General features: G+C 37.9%; 1 protein-coding gene and 1 long non-coding RNA gene across 3 annotated transcripts in view; both read left to right on the forward strand.

The window, feature by feature from the left end:
• Window positions 1-7,707, forward strand: part of uex (metal transporter uex) — a 60,516-nt gene extending 52,809 nt beyond the window's left edge. The window contains exons 5-8 of one of the 2 annotated variants that reach the window (XM_068287477.1): window positions 5,477-5,650; window positions 5,725-6,370; window positions 6,423-6,689; window positions 6,739-6,914. In XM_068287477.1, the coding sequence (XP_068143578.1) occupies window positions 5,477-5,650; window positions 5,725-6,370; window positions 6,423-6,689; window positions 6,739-6,824 (1,173 nt within the window). In that variant the 3' untranslated portion in view covers window positions 6,825-6,914. Of the gene's footprint in view, window positions 1-5,476; window positions 5,651-5,724; window positions 6,371-6,422; window positions 6,690-6,738 lie in introns of both variants that reach the window. The other variant, XM_068287470.1, reaches the window with a different exon arrangement.
• A 1,540-nt stretch (window positions 7,708-9,247) lies between these two features.
• Window positions 9,248-11,020, forward strand: LOC137575083 (uncharacterized). The gene is made up of 2 exons (XR_011032115.1): window positions 9,248-10,002; window positions 10,065-11,020. It is a non-coding gene; the product is annotated as an uncharacterized lncRNA (long non-coding RNA).
• Window positions 11,021-19,580: the final 8,560 nt, after the last annotated feature.

Genomic DNA, 19,580 nt, shown 5'->3' on the forward strand with positions numbered 1-19,580 from the left:
TTGTGCTGTGTATTTAAATTTTACTATATATTCTTATATATCTTTTTGCCTTGTGTTTCTCTTGGCTTTTCAATGGCTTGTTGTCTACATACTTGCAAGCATTCCGATGATGATCAGTATAGAGCAATATCTTGTTGTCTCTGTGATAATCTTATTCACTTATAATGTGCTGGCCTCAACGGCCGCAACTACGACAAATTTTCTGGTTTGTCTGTGTCTAAGCCTGAGCTTGGCTTAATGCGCTGGACTTGCCCATCTTGTGCCAGCCAGCAGCTTGATTTTAGCCGTATGTATAGGGATCTTCGTTTAAAGTTTCTTTCTTTAAACAAACTGGCCAAACAGCTGTCTAACGAGTGTGACTCTAGCGTTCAATTATTGCCGCAATTCAAGTTTGTTCCACCTTCTGAGAAATTGCACAAGAAATGTACCCTTGAGTTGCCTCGTAAGCAGTCGCCAGCTCTCTCTATTACTTCGTCTCACATTTTACTTTCGCCTACACCATCTTCTTGTCCCTCTTTATGCTGTTCTTTTCAGATTGAAGTACCCATTACAAACCCTGGTGTACCTCAATCTATCCCTCACGGGAACTCTGATCAATCACAGGATCATACTGGCTCTCAATCACTTGCGGATCCCAATGCTCCTCCGCCTCCACTAACTGTAGTGCCTCATCGCAAACAATTATTTATCTCTAGGCTTGCTCCAGATACTTCTGAGTCGTCTGTGGCAGCTTACATTGGTAATATTTGCCCTGCTAAGGTTTAATTTCAAAAGTTTAAGTTTTCTAGGCCTCGCCAAATCTCCTCTTTTAAAATTACAGTACCAAATGAGTACTTCTCAGCTATGGTTGACCCTAATTTTTGGCCAGAGGGCCTAGTTGTACACGAGTTTGCGCCCAATAAGCGCTCTCGTCCGTTGCCTCTCCACCTTCCTTATTCATCTTTTGCTTCAAAGAACCAATAGTCTTTGCATTCATTATCAAAATATAAGAGGACTTCTTACCAAGCTCTCTAACCTGTTCTGTGATAGCCAAACCTTTTCGGCTGACATATTAGCTTTCTCTGAAACTTGGCTTAACTCCTCTGTTTTGGATAATGAAATTCTTTCTAATAACTTTATTTCTTATCATTTTGGTCGTTGTGGCGGTGGAGTACTCATTGCTGTCAACTCGAATCTGTCTTCAAGTGTGGTGCCGATTGATCTCCCCTTAGGTGTTGAGTTTATTTGCGTCGAAGTTACATGTTCTAACTATTTTTTGTCGTCTTAAAGTTCGTGATTTTCTTTTAGTTTTAGGTGATTTAACCTTGCGTAATATTTCTTGGCTTGTTGATGATAATCTATCTTTCTTAATTCCTTTATCTCAATATGTTTTTCTTGATAGCCTACTTGAATGTCCGCTATATCAGTTGAATTCTTTTCTTAACTCTTCTCAAGGAATCCTTGATCTTGTTTTTGTCTCGGATCCCACTGTTAGTGATGTATCACAAAAACAGCCCCTAGTGAAGCCTGAAGATCCTTATCACATAACCATTAAAGTTACTATTTCTTACAATTCCGTTACTAATTCATTTAATAACATCTCAAATTGTCGTCGTAGATGTTTTCGTAAAACAAATTTCAATCTTCTTAACAGCCTTATTTTCTCTTTTGATTGGTCATTTCTATTTGAGTGCTGTGATATAGATTGTGCAGTGAATTTTTTCTACTCTGCTCTTAATTCTCTAATTGATAAATACGTTCCTTATGTGAATGTCTCTACCGTCTCCACTGCGTCAGTCTGGTTCACACGTAGGCTCTCTAATCTCCTCTAACATTAAATCGAGATATTTTAAGAGATTTAAAAAAACTGGTTCGCGACTTGACTATGCAAATTATTGTGTAGCCAAATGCTACAATAATTATATCATTCGCTGTAAGGTTGAATTTTATAAGAACCCCAAAAGATTTTGCAACTTTGTTAATTCCAAAAAATGCTCTACCTTTCACCTTCAGACTTAATGACCAGACTGCTAATAATGATTCGGATATTGCAGATCTGTTTGCTAAATTCTTTCAGTCGACTTATTTTACTGCTGTTTCGGATCCCACACCCTCTCCCTTCTCGATCCCACATTTAAATTGTATGTTTTTTCCTAGTATTACTGAAGACTGTATTATCTCTTGCTTGTCATTTATGACGTCTTTATTGGTTCCCGGGCCTGATAGTATACCTAGTGGCATCCTTAAAATGTGTTCGATTTCCCTATTTAAGCCTTTAGCTCGGTTATTCTTTATATCGAGTGAGACTTGTAGATTTCCTGATATTTGGAAGGAGTCTTTTATTATTCCGCTTTTTAAAAAGGGTAGCAAATCGGATGTTTCCAACTACCGTTGCATTGCCAAACTTTCGGCAATACCTAAACTGTTTGAGAAAATTATTACGTCTTCCCTTCAACATCTATCCAGATCCACTATTTCTGCTTGTCAGCATGGTTTCATGAAAGGTCGTTCGTCGCTTACCAACCTTTTAGAATTGACTACCCTTGTACACCATGGCTTCCGTAAAAAGTGTCAAACTGATGTTATTTATACTGACTTCAGTAAGGCTTTTGATACGGTTGATTATTCTTTGCTTCTCGCGAAACTTAACATCATGGGTTTTTCACCAAAATTATTGGGTTGGTTAAAGTCGTATCTTATTGGCAGAACCCAAAAGGTGTCTTTTCGTTCCTCGATATCTAAAACTGTTCGAGTTACGTCAGATGTACCCCAAGGCAGTCATCTGGGCCCACTATTATTTACATTGTTTATAAATGATTTGCCTTTGGCCTAGGCTCATTCCCGCGTGCTCATGTTTGCGGATGACGTCAAGATTTGTTATTCCTATAATGATCCTTCTTTCCAACAGTACTTGCAATCAGATCTCGATGCGTTCTGTGATTGGTGCCACGTTAATAAATTACACCTTAATGCCTCTAAGTGTTCTTTTATGACTTTCAGTCGTTTGTCTCCGCTCCTAGCCCATTACTCTATTAAGTCTGTTCTGTTAGATTGTGTTCCATCATTCAAAGACTTAGGCGTTATGTTTGACCCTACACTTTCATTTAATGTTCATATTTCTTCAATTGTCAACAGAGCAAGCAGCCTTCTCAGCTTCATTAAACGTTGGGCCAAAGAATTTGATGATCCCTATGTAACAAAGGTTTTATACACTTCGTTAGTTCGCCCTACTCTAGAATATTGCTCGCCAGTGTGGAACCCGCAATATGATGTTCACCAGCGTAGTATTGAATCGGTACAGAAGCAATTCCTTAAGTTTGCGCTACGCGGTCTAAATTGGGACCCGGGTCTTCGCCTACCTTCTTATTCTGACAGACTTCTTATTAATCTTCCTTCACTTTATAACCGTAGGCTTGTTTTTGGCATTCTCTTTCTCCATAAACTAGTCAACGGCGAAGTCATTTCTACCAATTTACTAGATACGCTGTATTTTTGTGTTCCCTCACGTCGGACCAGAAAGTTTTTCCTATTCATCTTAGTAGATGTCTGCTAACTACTCTCTTCACGAACCTCTTCGTGTTCTTTGCCAATCTTTTAACAACCTTTCTCACCTTATCTCTCCTCATCTTTCTGTTACTTCTCTTCGCGCTATACTTTTTAATCATCTACAGCGAAACCAATGAAAATATTCTGGACTTGGATTGGCTGCAACTCATCCCTGACCACATTGGCTGCGAATCGAAGCATAGCTGGCACCTTGTGCAAATAAAACACCTCCACCTGGTCGGGAATGTTTAGTTGTGTATAAAGCTAAGCTACCTTCTTCAATTTAATTATTATTTGTCTTTTAGCTTAAACTTTTTCATCGACTGCTGTGCTAGTTGACGAAAATAAATAAATAAACTATCATCCAAAAACGATCAGCAAAACTGCCTCTTTTAACCCTACTTCCTTGTTTGAAAACCCCCCTTAGTTCCTTGTTAGGGTCATAAATGATACTTTTTAATTTAATTAACAAAAATTGGTATTTAATCAGTTTTAATTTGTGTTTTTATTAATTTTTAATTATTGTCTATGCAATCAGTACACAAATTGTAGCGTTTGTGATGGTTGGGACAATAAGCCTTCTGGCATCAACAGCAGAAGTTTGCATACTTTTTTCCATCTGCGTTGTAGGGACATAATTCGTATCAAGCACTTATTTTCGTGTTGGTCATAATAGGCTCAATTGCTGATCGATTTTGGCTTAATTATGGCAGTTGATTTTGAATATTCTTGACGGGAGCAATGGCATTTTCTTCGTGGGGCCTCTTTTCTCGTCGAAGAAAAAGCTATTTGACCAGCTTACTCCAAATACTCTTGTCGACACATTACAACTGCAGATGCAGACTTTATGTTGATATATGTACATAAATGATAAATGCGCATTGGCGGATATGCCTAGCAAACCTATGAAAATAGGTTATTCGGCCCGCTTGCAGGAGAATATAAAAATGATTTGGTCACAGGTGTCAAAACCTTCTTGTTTTATGGTTGTTTCATAATTATGATAGGTTTTTTATTATCTTGAAGACTGACGTCCTTCATGTGGGGCTGTGTGGGATTTTGGATTTTCAACTTATATAACTCAGTTGTTTGGAGGTCGGTTCTGTATGCCTATAAACTTTCCCATCTTTGGAGACCAGGTCTGGATTATCCTTACATTCGTGCTCGATTTGTGACTTTCCCAAGTCTAAATTGAAGACAACAATAAGCTTCCAATTAGAACCTATTTCTTCATTTTTATCAGAATCATAAGGTCCAAGTTAATTCATTTATTCAGACTTTATTGTCTTGACTTTATGGGAACATTTATGTTAGGACATGTACCTTTCGCAACGTATCCGATTGAATTTCCATGTGGGGTCAAATTTCACCCTAACAAGGAACGTGTAACTGTCCATTTTTTTACGTTAAAAATAAATGGATATAAAAAATAGGCTTACCTCGAGATCAAAAAACACAATATCTCGAACTAAAAAAAAATGTATTTAATTAAAGCCACTAATAAAAAAAATTAAAAAAAAAAAAAACAAAAAAAACAAGGGTCAAAAATGATACTGTAAGGAAGTAGGGTTAAACAACCCGGAAATACGTGTCCGATATGAATTATGCCTTTACAACGCAGACGGGAATAATTATGGGAACTTATGCTGTTCTTGCAAGAAGGCTTGTTGTTGTCCTAATCATCACAAGCGCTACATTTTGTGCACTGATTGTAAGGACAATATCTAAACATTATATATAAACGCAAATAACAACTGAATAGATACCAATTTTTGTTAATTAAATTAAAAAGTATAATTTATGACCCTAACAAAAACCAAAAAGGGGTTTTTAAACAAGGATGAAATAATCAAATAAAATGAAATTTAAGAGCCTAAAAACAGTATTTCTCACTTTAAATATAATTTGGTATTTCACTACAATATTTTTAACATTCTTCGTGTTTTTACAGGCTGTTTGCTCAAGACATGGCTTGGCAATCGGAGCAAAAACAATTTTGATAACAAAAACTGTAATGGCCATAACAGCGCCACTTTCATATCCAGTCTCCCGTTTACTTGACAAACTTTTGGGTGAAGAAATTGGTAACGTCTACAATCGTGAACGGCTAAAGGAACTTGTTCGCGTAAGTAGTTAAGTTAAAGATTATTTCTTAAAGATTATGACTATTTATTCAGCTTATATTACCTCTCCCATTAGGTAACTAACGATATAAATGATTTGGATAAAAATGAAGTTAATATTATATCGGGCGCATTGGAGTTACGTAAAAAAACAGTTGCAGATGTAATGACACATATTAACGATGCATTTATGCTTTCCTTGGACGCTGTGCTTGATTTTGAAACCGTCTCTCAAATAATGAATTCGGGATATTCCCGAATTCCTGTATATGATGGCGACAGAAAAAACATTGTCACATTACTTTACATAAAGGACTTAGCTTTTGTTGACACCGACGACAACACACCGCTAAAAACTTTGTGCGAATTTTATCAAAACCCAGTCCATTTCGTTTTTGAAGACTATACTTTGGATATTATGTTCAATCAATTCAAGGAAGGGACGATCGGTCATATAGCATTTGTGCATCGCGTTAATAATGAAGGCGATGGTGATCCATTCTACGAAACTGTTGGTCTTGTTACTTTGGAAGATGTTATTGAAGAACTTATTCAAGCAGAAATTGTTGATGAAACCGACGTTTTCGTCGATAACCGTACAAAAATTCGCAGAAGTAGGTACAAAAAGGCAGACTTTTCTGCATTTGCTGAACGTCGGGAAACGCAAGCTGTCAGGATTTCCCCTCAGTTAACATTGGCCACGTTTCAGTACTTAAGCACAGGTAAATACAGCATTGCTGATTTCAATATTGTCATTTATAACCTCTGCTTCAGCTGTTGATGCGTTTAAAAAAGATGTCGTTTCGGAACCCATATTAAGGCGCTTACTGAATCAAGACGTTTTTCACAACATCAAAGTAAAGGGGAAAAATAAGGATGACCCCAATCTATTTATATTTATGCAAGGAAAAGCTGTGGACTTTTTTGTACTTATTTTGGAAGGCCGAGTAGAAGTAACAATTGGAAATGAAGGCCTCCTGTTTGAAAGTGGCCCGTTTACTTATTTTGGAACTCAAGCATTGGTTCAAAATGTAGTCATTGGTAAACATAAATATAAAAGAAGAAATATTTTAAAAATTGTTGACCAAAGTGTTGACTTTCAGATTCACCTACACAAATGGGGTCACTGCAGTCGTTAAGTATGGATTCAAAAATTCGACAAACTTTTGTGCCTGATTACTCTGTACGTGCTACATCTGATGTTATTTATATAGCAATTAAACGTAGTTTATACTTAACCGCTAAAAAAGCTACATTGTTGGAAAAGAGCCGTAAATCAGGGACATTCTCAAATGAGACATTTGACGATGAAGTGGAACGTTTACTCCATTCAATAACTGAAGATGAAAAACCACGATTCTTAACAGCCAGTCAAAGTGCAAGACGTCTTTCTAAGCCGAATCGAAGTATAACATCGTCGCCGACCAACAATGATATATCGTTTGAAGAAAAAAACAATCGCAGTCAAATTCATGGCGAACCGATAATTGTTAATACAGAGCACACAGAAAATGCCTCCATAAGTAGTTTGTTTACTTCTGATATTGGAGGTGATTTTCAAAGTGAAGAGCCCGACGACAAGAACAACCCAGCATCTGTGCCACTTTTATCACAACCAAATCATAAGAATGATACCAGGCAAAATTAACAGCAAAAAGGATATTGCACTTATGTTAAGAATTTTGTGCAGAAACTTAAATTCTTCGTTTCTATTGCATTACTGTATTGCCATGTTTAAACCAGCTTATTTCCTTGTTACTTAAATACTATTCGTTTGATTTGTGCTATTTGCATTTTTAAGAGTAATTTGTTGTTTCTTGATATTTGTTAGTAATATTGGAATGAAAAGTGAATTATTGATAAAGAGCTTTGACACACCGTTAATCCTATATATTCAAAAGTGTGGATTTTATTGTTCATTATGTTATGAAATTACATACTTACATGTGCTTATAAATACATTACCTCATTAAATACGTACTTAAGACGAAAATGTAGCAGCAGCTCTAAATATATTTCTCTAACATACTTTATTGTGTGTGCTAACACAATAAAACAATTCTACGAGTAAAATTTTATTTTACAACGCGTCACAATTTAAAATAAATGTTGGAATGTTGTTTGGTTTTTTTATACCGAAGAAAGCTATATTTACAATACCAGACTTTAATGGTGATAAGTTGAAAAGCTAACTTCCATTATTATTGACTGCTTGGCAAGGGATAAACATTTTCAAACTTTATACAAAAATTTATTAAGTTTTCTTCTTTTCTGACTTTTTCCGCAGTATTTTATAGTTTTGCTTACTGCGCAACATTTTTGGGGGTTAAAATAAAAGAAAAACAGAGAGAGTTTTTTGTTACTGTTTCCTTAACAATGGTCTTCAAAGTGGGAAAACATTTTAAAGGGTTTTTTTTTAAGTGTAAAGATTGCGGAACGGCTTACATACGAAAAAACGAAGTTATTAATCAGAGTCACTGTTTTCCGCCTATTGTTTCTGTTTAGAAATGTGTGGACTGTATTAATCTTTATTCGGTTATAGTGTAATTAACGATAGTTAACAATGAACGCGACTGGTCTGTACCAATGTCAAAATGTAAGTGTTTTTCGTACGCATGAATTTGATGCTAAGCAGCGTGGTTTGTGCAAATTGAGAATAACGGATGTACCAACGTTGCGTTCACAAACAAATGCTAACGTAAAGAACAATAGAAAATATACAGTGGTTCGTGTACATGAATATTGACTTAAACTATTTAATGTCGTTTAATTCCCAAACATACCGCCCGCCCTGAACGATCGTTTAGAATAACGGTAGAACGGCCACCTTTACAATTGGGCGCTTGATTATTCCTCGAGCTGTCTAAACGCTGACAACTCTAACTTTCTCATCTTGTCCAGGATGAACTTCGGTTATGCGGCCCAGCAACCATTTGGAGGGTGGCAAATGCGGCTCTTTAATGACTACTAGCGTCCCGGGTTGCAGATTTAGGTTTTCGCGTTGCCATTTATTCCTAAGTTGCAGGGTAGATAAATATTCGTTGTGCCATCTTTTCGAAAATCCTTGGACCATAGCTTGCAACTGTTTATATCGTTGCAACCGATTGAGGTTAACATCTAGCAGATTAGGTTGTGGTATAGATGTATACGATTCACCCGTCAGAAAGTGTGAAGGCGTGAGGGGATCCAAACTTGTTTCACCAGCTGAACACAATGGTCTAGAATTGAGTATGACCTCAATGAAAACATCTTAGTGGTTGGAACCTAGGTACCGGTAGATTAGCCATAATCTGCGAACTGGTAGCTCGTCTTTGCATGAAACAAATCTTGCACCGAAAAACCACTTTACGAACTATGTTGCGTGCTCCAATAATCCAATACTGTTGTCGAACACTGTTAAAGGTACCATCTATTCCAGCATGAAGACATTTCTTGTGATAATGTCGAACAAATAAAACAGCTATAGGCGTAGATTTTGGTATTAAGATGGGATGTTTAGCGTTGTAGCTCAATGATGAATGATCGATGCGTCCTCCAACTCCATCTTCATCCAAGAATGGGGTTAACCGAATAAGCTTTTATTTAAGCGAAAGTTGACATCCTTGCTAAAAGTTTCATATTCCTTGTCAAAGAATGTACGTTGAACATATTGAACAATATGATTATGGGCATGTTGAATTTCTATTGCTGTGATGTGTCTAGAGTTTGAATAGTCTTGAAGTATGGCATCCGGAGTACGACGCAAATGATTAACAAATCGATAGCAATAGCAGATAATTTTAAAACTCGACTCCAATCCGAAATTTTGCTAGCAAGCTTTTGAAACCAATCGTGCTCCTCTACCGAATGTAGTGTGACTTGTGGGATTGCCCGTTTCTCCAGTGTAACGTTGTTGTCCGTTGATTGCCAACATTGTGGGTTGACTGCCAACCATGTTGATTTGGGATTGGACAGCCAACTCGGTCCTATCCACCACAACTGATGTGCCACAAGTTTTGATGGTAGCATTTCTCTAGAGATGCAATCAGCAGGATTTTCTTCTGACCGTACATGTTGCCAACAGCTGCGTGGATACTCTTCTAAAATTTCAGCTGTTCTATTGCAAAGAAATGTGTTCCAGGTGCGCGGTGAGGCAGATAGCCAATGCAGAACTATCTCCGAATCTGTCCAACAAGAACTGCTAGAAATAGAAATTGTTAGCGATTGTTTTATGATTGTCATCAATCTACTCAGCAAATGCGCGGCGTTTAGTTCTCGACTGAACACTACAGCTCCATAAGCTTGTGCCTCCTGTTTGAAAGTGGCCCGTTTACTTATTTTGGAACTCAAGCATTGGTTCAAAATGTAGTCATTGGTAAACATAAATATAAAAGAAGAAATATTTTAAAAATTGTTGACCAAAGTGTTGACTTTCAGATTCACCTACACAAATGGGGTCACTGCAGTCGTTAAGTATGGATTCAAAAATTCGACAAACTTTTGTGCCTGATTACTCTGTACGTGCTACATCTGATGTTATTTATATAGCAATTAAACGTAGTTTATACTTAACCGCTAAAAAAGCTACATTGTTGGAAAAGAGCCGTAAATCAGGGACATTCTCAAATGAGACATTTGACGATGAAGTGGAACGTTTACTCCATTCAATAACTGAAGATGAAAAACCACGATTCTTAACAGCCAGTCAAAGTGCAAGACGTCTTTCTAAGCCGAATCGAAGTATAACATCGTCGCCGACCAACAATGATATATCGTTTGAAGAAAAAAACAATCGCAGTCAAATTCATGGCGAACCGATAATTGTTAATACAGAGCACACAGAAAATGCCTCCATAAGTAGTTTGTTTACTTCTGATATTGGAGGTGATTTTCAAAGTGAAGAGCCCGACGACAAGAACAACCCAGCATCTGTGCCACTTTTATCACAACCAAATCATAAGAATGATACCAGGCAAAATTAACAGCAAAAAGGATATTGCACTTATGTTAAGAATTTTGTGCAGAAACTTAAATTCTTCGTTTCTATTGCATTACTGTATTGCCATGTTTAAACCAGCTTATTTCCTTGTTACTTAAATACTATTCGTTTGATTTGTGCTATTTGCATTTTTAAGAGTAATTTGTTGTTTCTTGATATTTGTTAGTAATATTGGAATGAAAAGTGAATTATTGATAAAGAGCTTTGACACACCGTTAATCCTATATATTCAAAAGTGTGGATTTTATTGTTCATTATGTTATGAAATTACATACTTACATGTGCTTATAAATACATTACCTCATTAAATACGTACTTAAGACGAAAATGTAGCAGCAGCTCTAAATATATTTCTCTAACATACTTTATTGTGTGTGCTAACACAATAAAACAATTCTACGAGTAAAATTTTATTTTACAACGCGTCACAATTTAAAATAAATGTTGGAATGTTGTTTGGTTTTTTTATACCGAAGAAAGCTATATTTACAATACCAGACTTTAATGGTGATAAGTTGAAAAGCTAACTTCCATTATTATTGACTGCTTGGCAAGGGATAAACATTTTCAAACTTTATACAAAAATTTATTAAGTTTTCTTCTTTTCTGACTTTTTCCGCAGTATTTTATAGTTTTGCTTACTGCGCAACATTTTTGGGGGTTAAAATAAAAGAAAAACAGAGAGAGTTTTTTGTTACTGTTTCCTTAACAATGGTCTTCAAAGTGGGAAAACATTTTAAAGGGTTTTTTTTTTAAGTGTAAAGATTGCGGAACGGCTTACATACGAAAAAACGAAGTTATTAATCAGAGTCACTGTTTTCCGCCTATTGTTTCTGTTTAGAAATGTGTGGACTGTATTAATCTTTATTCGGTTATAGTGTAATTAACGATAGTTAACAATGAACGCGACTGGTCTGTACCAATGTCAAAATGTAAGTGTTTTTCGTACGCATGAATTTGATGCTAAGCAGCGTGGTTTGTGCAAATTGAGAATAACGGATGTACCAACGTTGCGTTCACAAACAAATGCTAACGTAAAGAACAATAGAAAATATACAGTGGTTCGTGTACATGAATATTGACTTAAACTATTTAATGTCGTTTAATTCCCAAACATACCGCCCGCCCTGAACGATCGTTCAGAATAACGGTAGAACGGCCACCTTTACAATTGGGCGCTTGATTATTCCTCGAGCTGTCTAAACGCTGACAACTCTAACTTTCTCATCTTGTCCAGGATGAACTTCGGTTATGCGGCCCAGCAACCATTTGGAGGGTGGCAAATGCGGCTCTTTAATGACTACTAGCGTCCCGGGTTGCAGATTTAGGTTTTCGCGTTGCCATTTATTCCTAAGTTGCAGGGTAGATAAATATTCGTTGTGCCATCTTTTCGAAAATCCTTGGACCATAGCTTGCAACTGTTTATATCGTTGCAACCGATTGAGGTTAACATCTAGCAGATTAGGTTGTGGTATAGATGTATTCACCCGTCAGAAAGTGTGAAGGCGTGAGGGGATCCAAACTTGTTTCACCAGCTGAACACAATGGTCTAGAATTGAGTATGACCTCAATGAAAACATCTTAGTGGTTGGAACCTAGGTACCGGTAGATTAGCCATAATCTGCGAACTGGTAGCTCGTCTTTGCATGAAACAAATCTTGCACCGAAAAACCACTTTACGAACTATGTTGCGTGCTCCAATAATCCAATACTGTTGTCGAACACTGTTAAAGGTACCATCTATTCCAGCATGAAGACATTTCTTGTGATGATGTCGAACAAATAAAACAGCTATAGGCGTAGATTTTGGTATTAAGATGGGATGTTTAGCGTTGTAGCTCAATGATGAATGATCGATGCGTCCTCCAACTCCATCTTCATCCAAGAATGGGGTTAATCGAATAAGCTTTTATTTAAGCGAAAGTTGACATCCTTGCTAAAAGTTTCATATTCCTTGTCAAAGAATGTACGTTGAACATATTGAACAATATGATTATGGGCATGTTGAATTTCTATTGCTGTGATGTGTCTAGAGTTTGAATAGTCTTGAAGTATGGCATCCGGAGTACGACGCAAATGATTAACAAATCGATAGCAATAGCAGATAATTCTTAAAACTCGACTCCATCTTCATCCAAGAATGGGGTTAATCGAATAAGCTTTTATTTAAGCGAAAGTTGACATCCTTTGCTAAGAGTTTCATATTCCTTGTCAAAGAATGTACGTTGAACATATTGAACAATATGATTATGGGCATGTTGAATTTCTATTGCTGTGATGTGTCTAGAGTTTGAATAGTCTTGAAGTATGGCATCCGGAGTACGACGCAAATGATTAACAAATCGATAGCAATAGCAGATAATTTTAAAACTCGACTCCAATCCGAAATTTTGCTAGCAAGCTTTTGAAACCAATCGTCCTCCTCTACCGAATGTAGTGTGACGTGTGGGATTGCCCGTTTCTCCAGTGTAACGTTGTTGTCCGTTGATTGCCAACATTGTGGGTTGACTGCCAACCATGTTGATTTGGGATTGGACAGCCAACTCGGTCCTATCCACCACAACTGATGTGCCACAAGTTTTGATGGTAGCATTTCTCTAGAGATGCAATCAGCAGGATTTTCTTCTGACCGTACATGTTGCCAACAGCTGCGTGGATACTCTTCTAAAATTTCAGCTGTTCTATTGCAAAGAAATGTGTTCCAGGTGCGCGGTGAGGCAGATAGCCAATGCAGAACTATCTCCGAATCTGTCCAACAAGAACTGCTAGAAATAGAAATTGTTAGCGATTGTTTTATGATTGTCATCAATCTACTCAGCAAATGCGCGGCGTTTAGTTCTCGACTGAACACTACAGCTCCATAAGCTTGTGCCGACGCATCTGCAAACCCATGCAATTCGATGCCCGTATTTGGCATTGCAATATAACGAGAAATCCGACAGGTCTGAAGTAGGCAAAGCTCCTCTCGTACTACGTGCTAGCGCGCACATAGTTTCTCTGGTAAAGGTTCATCCCACGGCAACGAAGTTATCCAACTTTCTTGAAATAGGATTTTGAGCATAACTGTAATGGGTCCATAAATGCCAAGTGGATCATAAAGCTTCGCAATGTCAGATAACAAAGTCCGTTTGCTTGAAACTTGCGCCTCCCTTTGTTTACTGAAATTGGCTGATAAATCATCTTTGCAGGGGTTCCAGTGTAGACCTAGAATTTTTACAATTGTTAATGTTTCGTTCGAAGGGTGATGTTCACAGATTTCTTTTGGGATTGTTTGTAGAAGTGCGTCACAATTTGAACTCCATTTGTGAAGTTTGAAATTCGCTTCATTCAGTAACGAAATAAGGTCATCTTTAAGTGCGATCAACTCGTTCACTGAATCGCGTCCGGTGGGAATATCATCAACATATGCGTCTCTTGCCAACGCGATTGATGCTAAAGGGTACTTTTCTTGATATTCATCGGCGAGTTGCTTTAGAACTCGTACAGCTAGAAATGGCGATGGACCTAATCCATAAGTAACTGTTAACAAACGATAATGCTGAAATGGTTCGTCTTCTTCCTTGCGCCATATAATTCTTTGATAATTAGTGTGCTTGGATGACACTAAAGTCATCTGTGATAGAAGTTCCATGTGTCCTTGTTTTTCGTAGTCGTTTATAAACTTCACATATTGCTGCTTAAGTTGAGAATCCTTACGAAATTGTCGTTCCAATGAACTAAATCGTTGCTTAGCCTGAGACAATGTTGGGTAGATGGGTGGGGCTTCATCCTTAAATGGGTAGTTGACGATGTACGTTCCATCTTGTGTGCGGGTATGTGTACTTCGAAAGTGTTGCTCTACTGGATCGGTGGCTTCAATTGTGGCTTTTGATGCTTGAACGTTGTCTATCTCCAAAAAAGTCCGAACCAGTGTGTCGAGGTCTTCATGAGCATGATAGGAAAATACTGGCATTACGGTGTCACTTGCAGCGCTATATGAACCTGCAATGACCCAACCGAATTTTGTATTAAAAGCAATAGGATTGTTTTTAACAAATGTTTCGATCTCTCCTAAGTAGAGATTCCATAGTTGATCCGAACCCAGGATCACGTCGATAGAATTAGGTATGTGGAATGAGGGATCAGCCAGCTTCAACTGACGAATCTGTCTCCAATGGGATGAGCTCGTATTGATCGCTTGCTCGATGACGTTAGTACACTCATGATTAGCGTAGTGACTTCAATAGAGTTTGAATTGGTCCGCGAATATAGTTGAATTGTTGAGCGCCCTCTAGTGACCCCAGCACTATTGGCGGCGAGACTTGAAACTGATATCCGGGCATGTGTTCGTGTAACACCAATACGTTGAACAAATGCTTCAGTCGCCAACGTGATTGACGACCCTGTATCGAGTAGGATACTACAAATAGTTTTGTTACCCCATGCGTCGATTACAGTAGCCAAAAGAGTAGGTAGAATTGCTTGCTCAGCTTCCGCAGGAATAGTTTCCCAAGTTTGATGAGCAACAGCCGGACCGGAATGCGCCAATCCAGAGTTATGTGACTCTGCGTTACGATTTGCCCGCTGTGTTGACTCTGCTTGTACATTAGAGGCGTCTGATTGCTCTACATGTATCAATGTGTGGTGCCTTAATTTACATAGGCGACAATTAAAGGTCGATTTTGAGCACTGGGTGAAATGGTAGGCTGACACGTCTCCAACGCGTCACAGCGACTTGTAAGAAATTCCAAAAAATCATCAATGGTCACCTTGTCACGATTTGAGTTGCTATGTTCCGCCCAGACTTGACGTGTGTCGACATCTAACTTTATCAGCAAAATATGTATAAGCCATGGGTCACGAGAATCACAACCAAGAGCGCTTAGCCCCCGTACAACTTCATCAGCACCATCCACAAGGTTTCGCAAATTGTTTACAGCAAGTTCAGTAGTAGCCGGCAAATTTAAGAATTTCGTTATAAAGGAACGAACGATTAGCGGTTTCTTGTTGTACCTTTGTTCTAACTTCTCCCATGCTTTGTCATAGTTATCATTGGTAACCGTTATGTGTTTCACAAGTTTCAATGCATCACCTTCCAAGTATGATTTTAGGTAATGGAATTTTTGGCACTTATTGAGACTTTGTTTTCGATTTATTGAGCCTTTAAATAAATCACTGAATTGCGGCCAATCCTCATAGTTTCCCGAAAACGTTGGAATCTTGATTCTTTCACACTGTAATTCCGATTTGATGCCACTTTCGTTAAGTGTATGAAGTAATTGAGAAGTAAGCTCAGCAGTTGAGTTGTCTGGTTTCCGTAGCACGCTGGTAGCTTCTGAGAGTACATGATATGCCTTGTAGTAGTTCTCTTCGCACTCTTCAAGCTCTTCATTAGGGTCGACGTAGTTTTCTACCCCTTGAAATTGGCAATAATCCTCGCTAAGATCCATCAAATGATCGAACGTGTTTTTGAGTCTTAGTAAGCGATGGTACAATGCGTCGACTGATTCCCTTGAATCTACTGCCTGATATGCGTTGTTGCACGCACGTGTGAGTTGCGTAATAGTAAACGCACGTTGATTAGAAATGCGATTCATCGTTTGACAGTGATGGTTTCACAACTATTTAATTACACTCTAATTAGGCTGATCGAAATATTGAATTCAGAAATCCGTTATCTTTAATCCCGATCCGATCCCTATCCGGCTCGAAGGACCAGAAAATTTGTATGTTTAGAAATGTGTGGACTGTATTAATCGTTATTCGGTTATAGTGTAAACAATGAACGCGACTGGTCTGTACCAATGTCAAAATGTAAGTGTTTTTCGTACGCATGCATTTGATGCTAAGCAGCGTGGTTTGTGCAAATTGAGAATAACGGATGTACCAACGTTGCGTTAACAAACAAATGCTAACGTAAAGAGCAATAGAAAATATACAGTGGTTCGTGTACATGAATATTGACTTAAACTATTTAATGTCGTTTAATTCCCAAACAGTTCCTATGGGAGCTATAAAATATAGTCGCCCAATCTTGATCAAATTTGGCATAGTCGTTTATAAGTGCAATAAGTTTATATATTGTCTGGACGTTGACGCGTACAATGCGAAGTACGTTCAAGTGGCCCATACGACACCAGGACAGAGCCTGTTTCGCGCGAGCCCAAGCAGAGCGCTGTCCACCTCCCGCCCGACCGACCGTGGGGCGCAGCCGCATATCGGACGGCACGATCGCGTGGACAAATACAAATAAAACGAACAAAAAATTAAAAATATGATTAACTACAGCTAATTACGAGCTAAATGTGCTAAAATAGAAGTTTTCACAAGGGAAAGAGAGGCTTCTGATCTGATTACGGGATACAGAAGATTGTAATCAGAACATAGGACTCGAAAAGGTTCATGCAAAGAATAGTTAGAACTACAGTGTTTTAAGGATAGAGGAATAAAATTTCTAGTAGGTCTACGGGGTACAGATAGGTTTAACTGGTTCAATAGCTCAGGAGAGTCTATTTCACCTATTAAAAGTTTATGAATAAAGATAGCACCAAGCATTACTCTACGATTAATTAAAGAAGGAGGATTTATTAAAAGAAGCCTACTGGAGTATGATGGGAAATTGACATTGCGATCCCAATTTAGACCGCGAAGAGCAAAAAGCAGAAATTGCTTTTGAACAGATTCAATTTTACTTTGGTGCGTCTCATATTGAGGTGATCATCCTCAGATCCGTACTCTAAGATAGGACGGATTAAAGAAGTATACAGAATTTTGGTTGTGTACGGATCGTCAAACTCTTTTGACCATCGTTTCACAAACCCAAAAACATTCATATCTTTACTAACTGTAGCAGAAATATGAGGATTAAAAGTTAATTTATGGTCCATAAGAACACCTAAGTCATTGATAATATCTAACCGCTCTAAGGCAGTGTCGTTAAGATAATAAGTTGCTAAGTATGGAGTGCATCTATAAAAAGACATAACTTTACATTTAGAGCCGTTAAGGTTTAATAGGTTTGTTTCACACCAACTCTGAAGATAATTAAGATCCTATTGAAGTAGGCAAGAAGACGATATGTCTTTAAACTGAGGTAAAGCTTGACATCATCCGCGTACATAAGCACCCGAGAATGTGACACTACCAATGGAAGATCATTTATAAAAAGAGTAAATAGCAAATGACCCAAATGACTACCCTGAGGTACTCCAGAGGTCACTTGGATGGTCTTAGAAAATGAAGACTTAAAGAGGACCTTTTGTGTACGCTTAGAAAGATATTGAAGAATCCAATCTAGCAAAAGGCTGGGGATGCCAAATGCGTTTAATTTATATAAAAGCAGAGTATGATTAACAGAGTCAAAGGCCTTGCTGAAGTCAGTATAAATGACATCAGTTGGCACGGCAGTCTTGAACCCTTTGATTGAGTGAGAAGTAAATTCTAATAGGTTAGTAGTTGTCGATCTACGTTTTTTAACCCATGTTGGGATGACGAAATGATTGAGCTACAAAAATGCTGCAATTGAGATGTTATTACTTTCTCAAATGCTTTGGGTATGGCAGACAATTTAGAAATACCCCTATAATTGGAGGCTTCGTTCTTCTTCCCCTTTTTATGAAGAGGAATAATATATGATTCCTTGCAGATAGGCGGGAAGGCGGAAGATGTGACGGACAGTGTAAACAACTTAAGTATTGGCTTACATAGGGCCTCCGCGCAAAACCTTAATACGCAGCCTGGTATTCCATCAGGGCCAGGTGCATATATTGGTTTAACGGAACTGAGCACTCTAAGAACCGAACTTTCATCAAACACAGGGTCTAAAATGCAATTAGACGATTGCAAGTGATGAGGATAAATTGATAAATCGAAGAGCAATAACTTGTTTTGAAAAAATCAGCAAACATGTCGGCAATTGCCTGATCATTGTCAGCTTTATTGTTTTCAAAAGACAAGGAAGACGGGTGCACCGATGTCTTACGTTTTACATTTACAAATTTATAAAATTGCTTAGGATCGCGAGAAAACTTGAGTTTACATCGCTGAAGATAATCCTTATAGCAATGTGAATTCAGCACCATAAAATTTGATCGAGCAACTACATATAGGGAAAAATCCGATGCTTTACCGGATTTTTTAAATCTTTTTTAACATCTCAATTTTACGTTCTTCAAGTTACATAACTCACGTGAGAACCAAGGAGGTCTATCAGACCATCCTAGAGTCACACGCGGGACACAAACATCAAAGAACGACTCCAATAGAAGACAGAAATGGCAGAGTCCAAATCCGTGCAAGTATACAGATATGTCCAATCATTAGTTAACAAGAGTTTTTTTGAGTTTAGTAAAGTTTGTCTTGCGAAAACATCGGGTTGGAGGCACTGAGTTATTATGTCGAGACATAACACCAAAAGGAAGGTCAATGGTTATATCCAGAGTTGGATGAAAGTTGTCTTCGGGGATAACTAAGGGATCAGTCCTGGAAATATCGCAGTTGAAAGAATCCAACACAAACACCAGATCTAGTGATCTGTTACGACTATTCCGGACAGGATTTATTTGAGTTAGGGACAACTCAAGCAGACCATCTATGAAACAATGTGACAAGGAGGGCAACAGTAATAAAGAATCAAATGAGAGGGTCCAGGCAATCTCAGGTAAATTAAAATCTACCAGAACAACGAGCAAGTCTTCGTCAGAGAGATATGAGGATATAAGTTGAATAGCTTACAAATGGTGAGTGTATACTGCCAAGTCGGACTGTGGTGGAATATACGAACAAGTAATATAGGCAGAAAAAGAATTAAACGAAATTTTAACACAAACAAATTCAATCTCCTGATTGGAGGACTGGACAATTTGAGACGAGAACGCCGAGTCAAAAGCGATCAAAACGCCACCACCATTACGGATAGTCCGATCATGTCTATGTATTAAATATTTTGAGGGGAAAATTGAAGCATCGGCAATATC

The sequence above is a fragment of the Drosophila tropicalis genome, unplaced genomic scaffold (assembly GCF_018151085.1).
Source record: "Drosophila tropicalis isolate 14030-0801.00 unplaced genomic scaffold, ASM1815108v1 contig_1175, whole genome shotgun sequence".
Lineage (NCBI taxonomy): Eukaryota > Metazoa > Arthropoda > Insecta > Diptera > Drosophilidae > Drosophila > Drosophila tropicalis.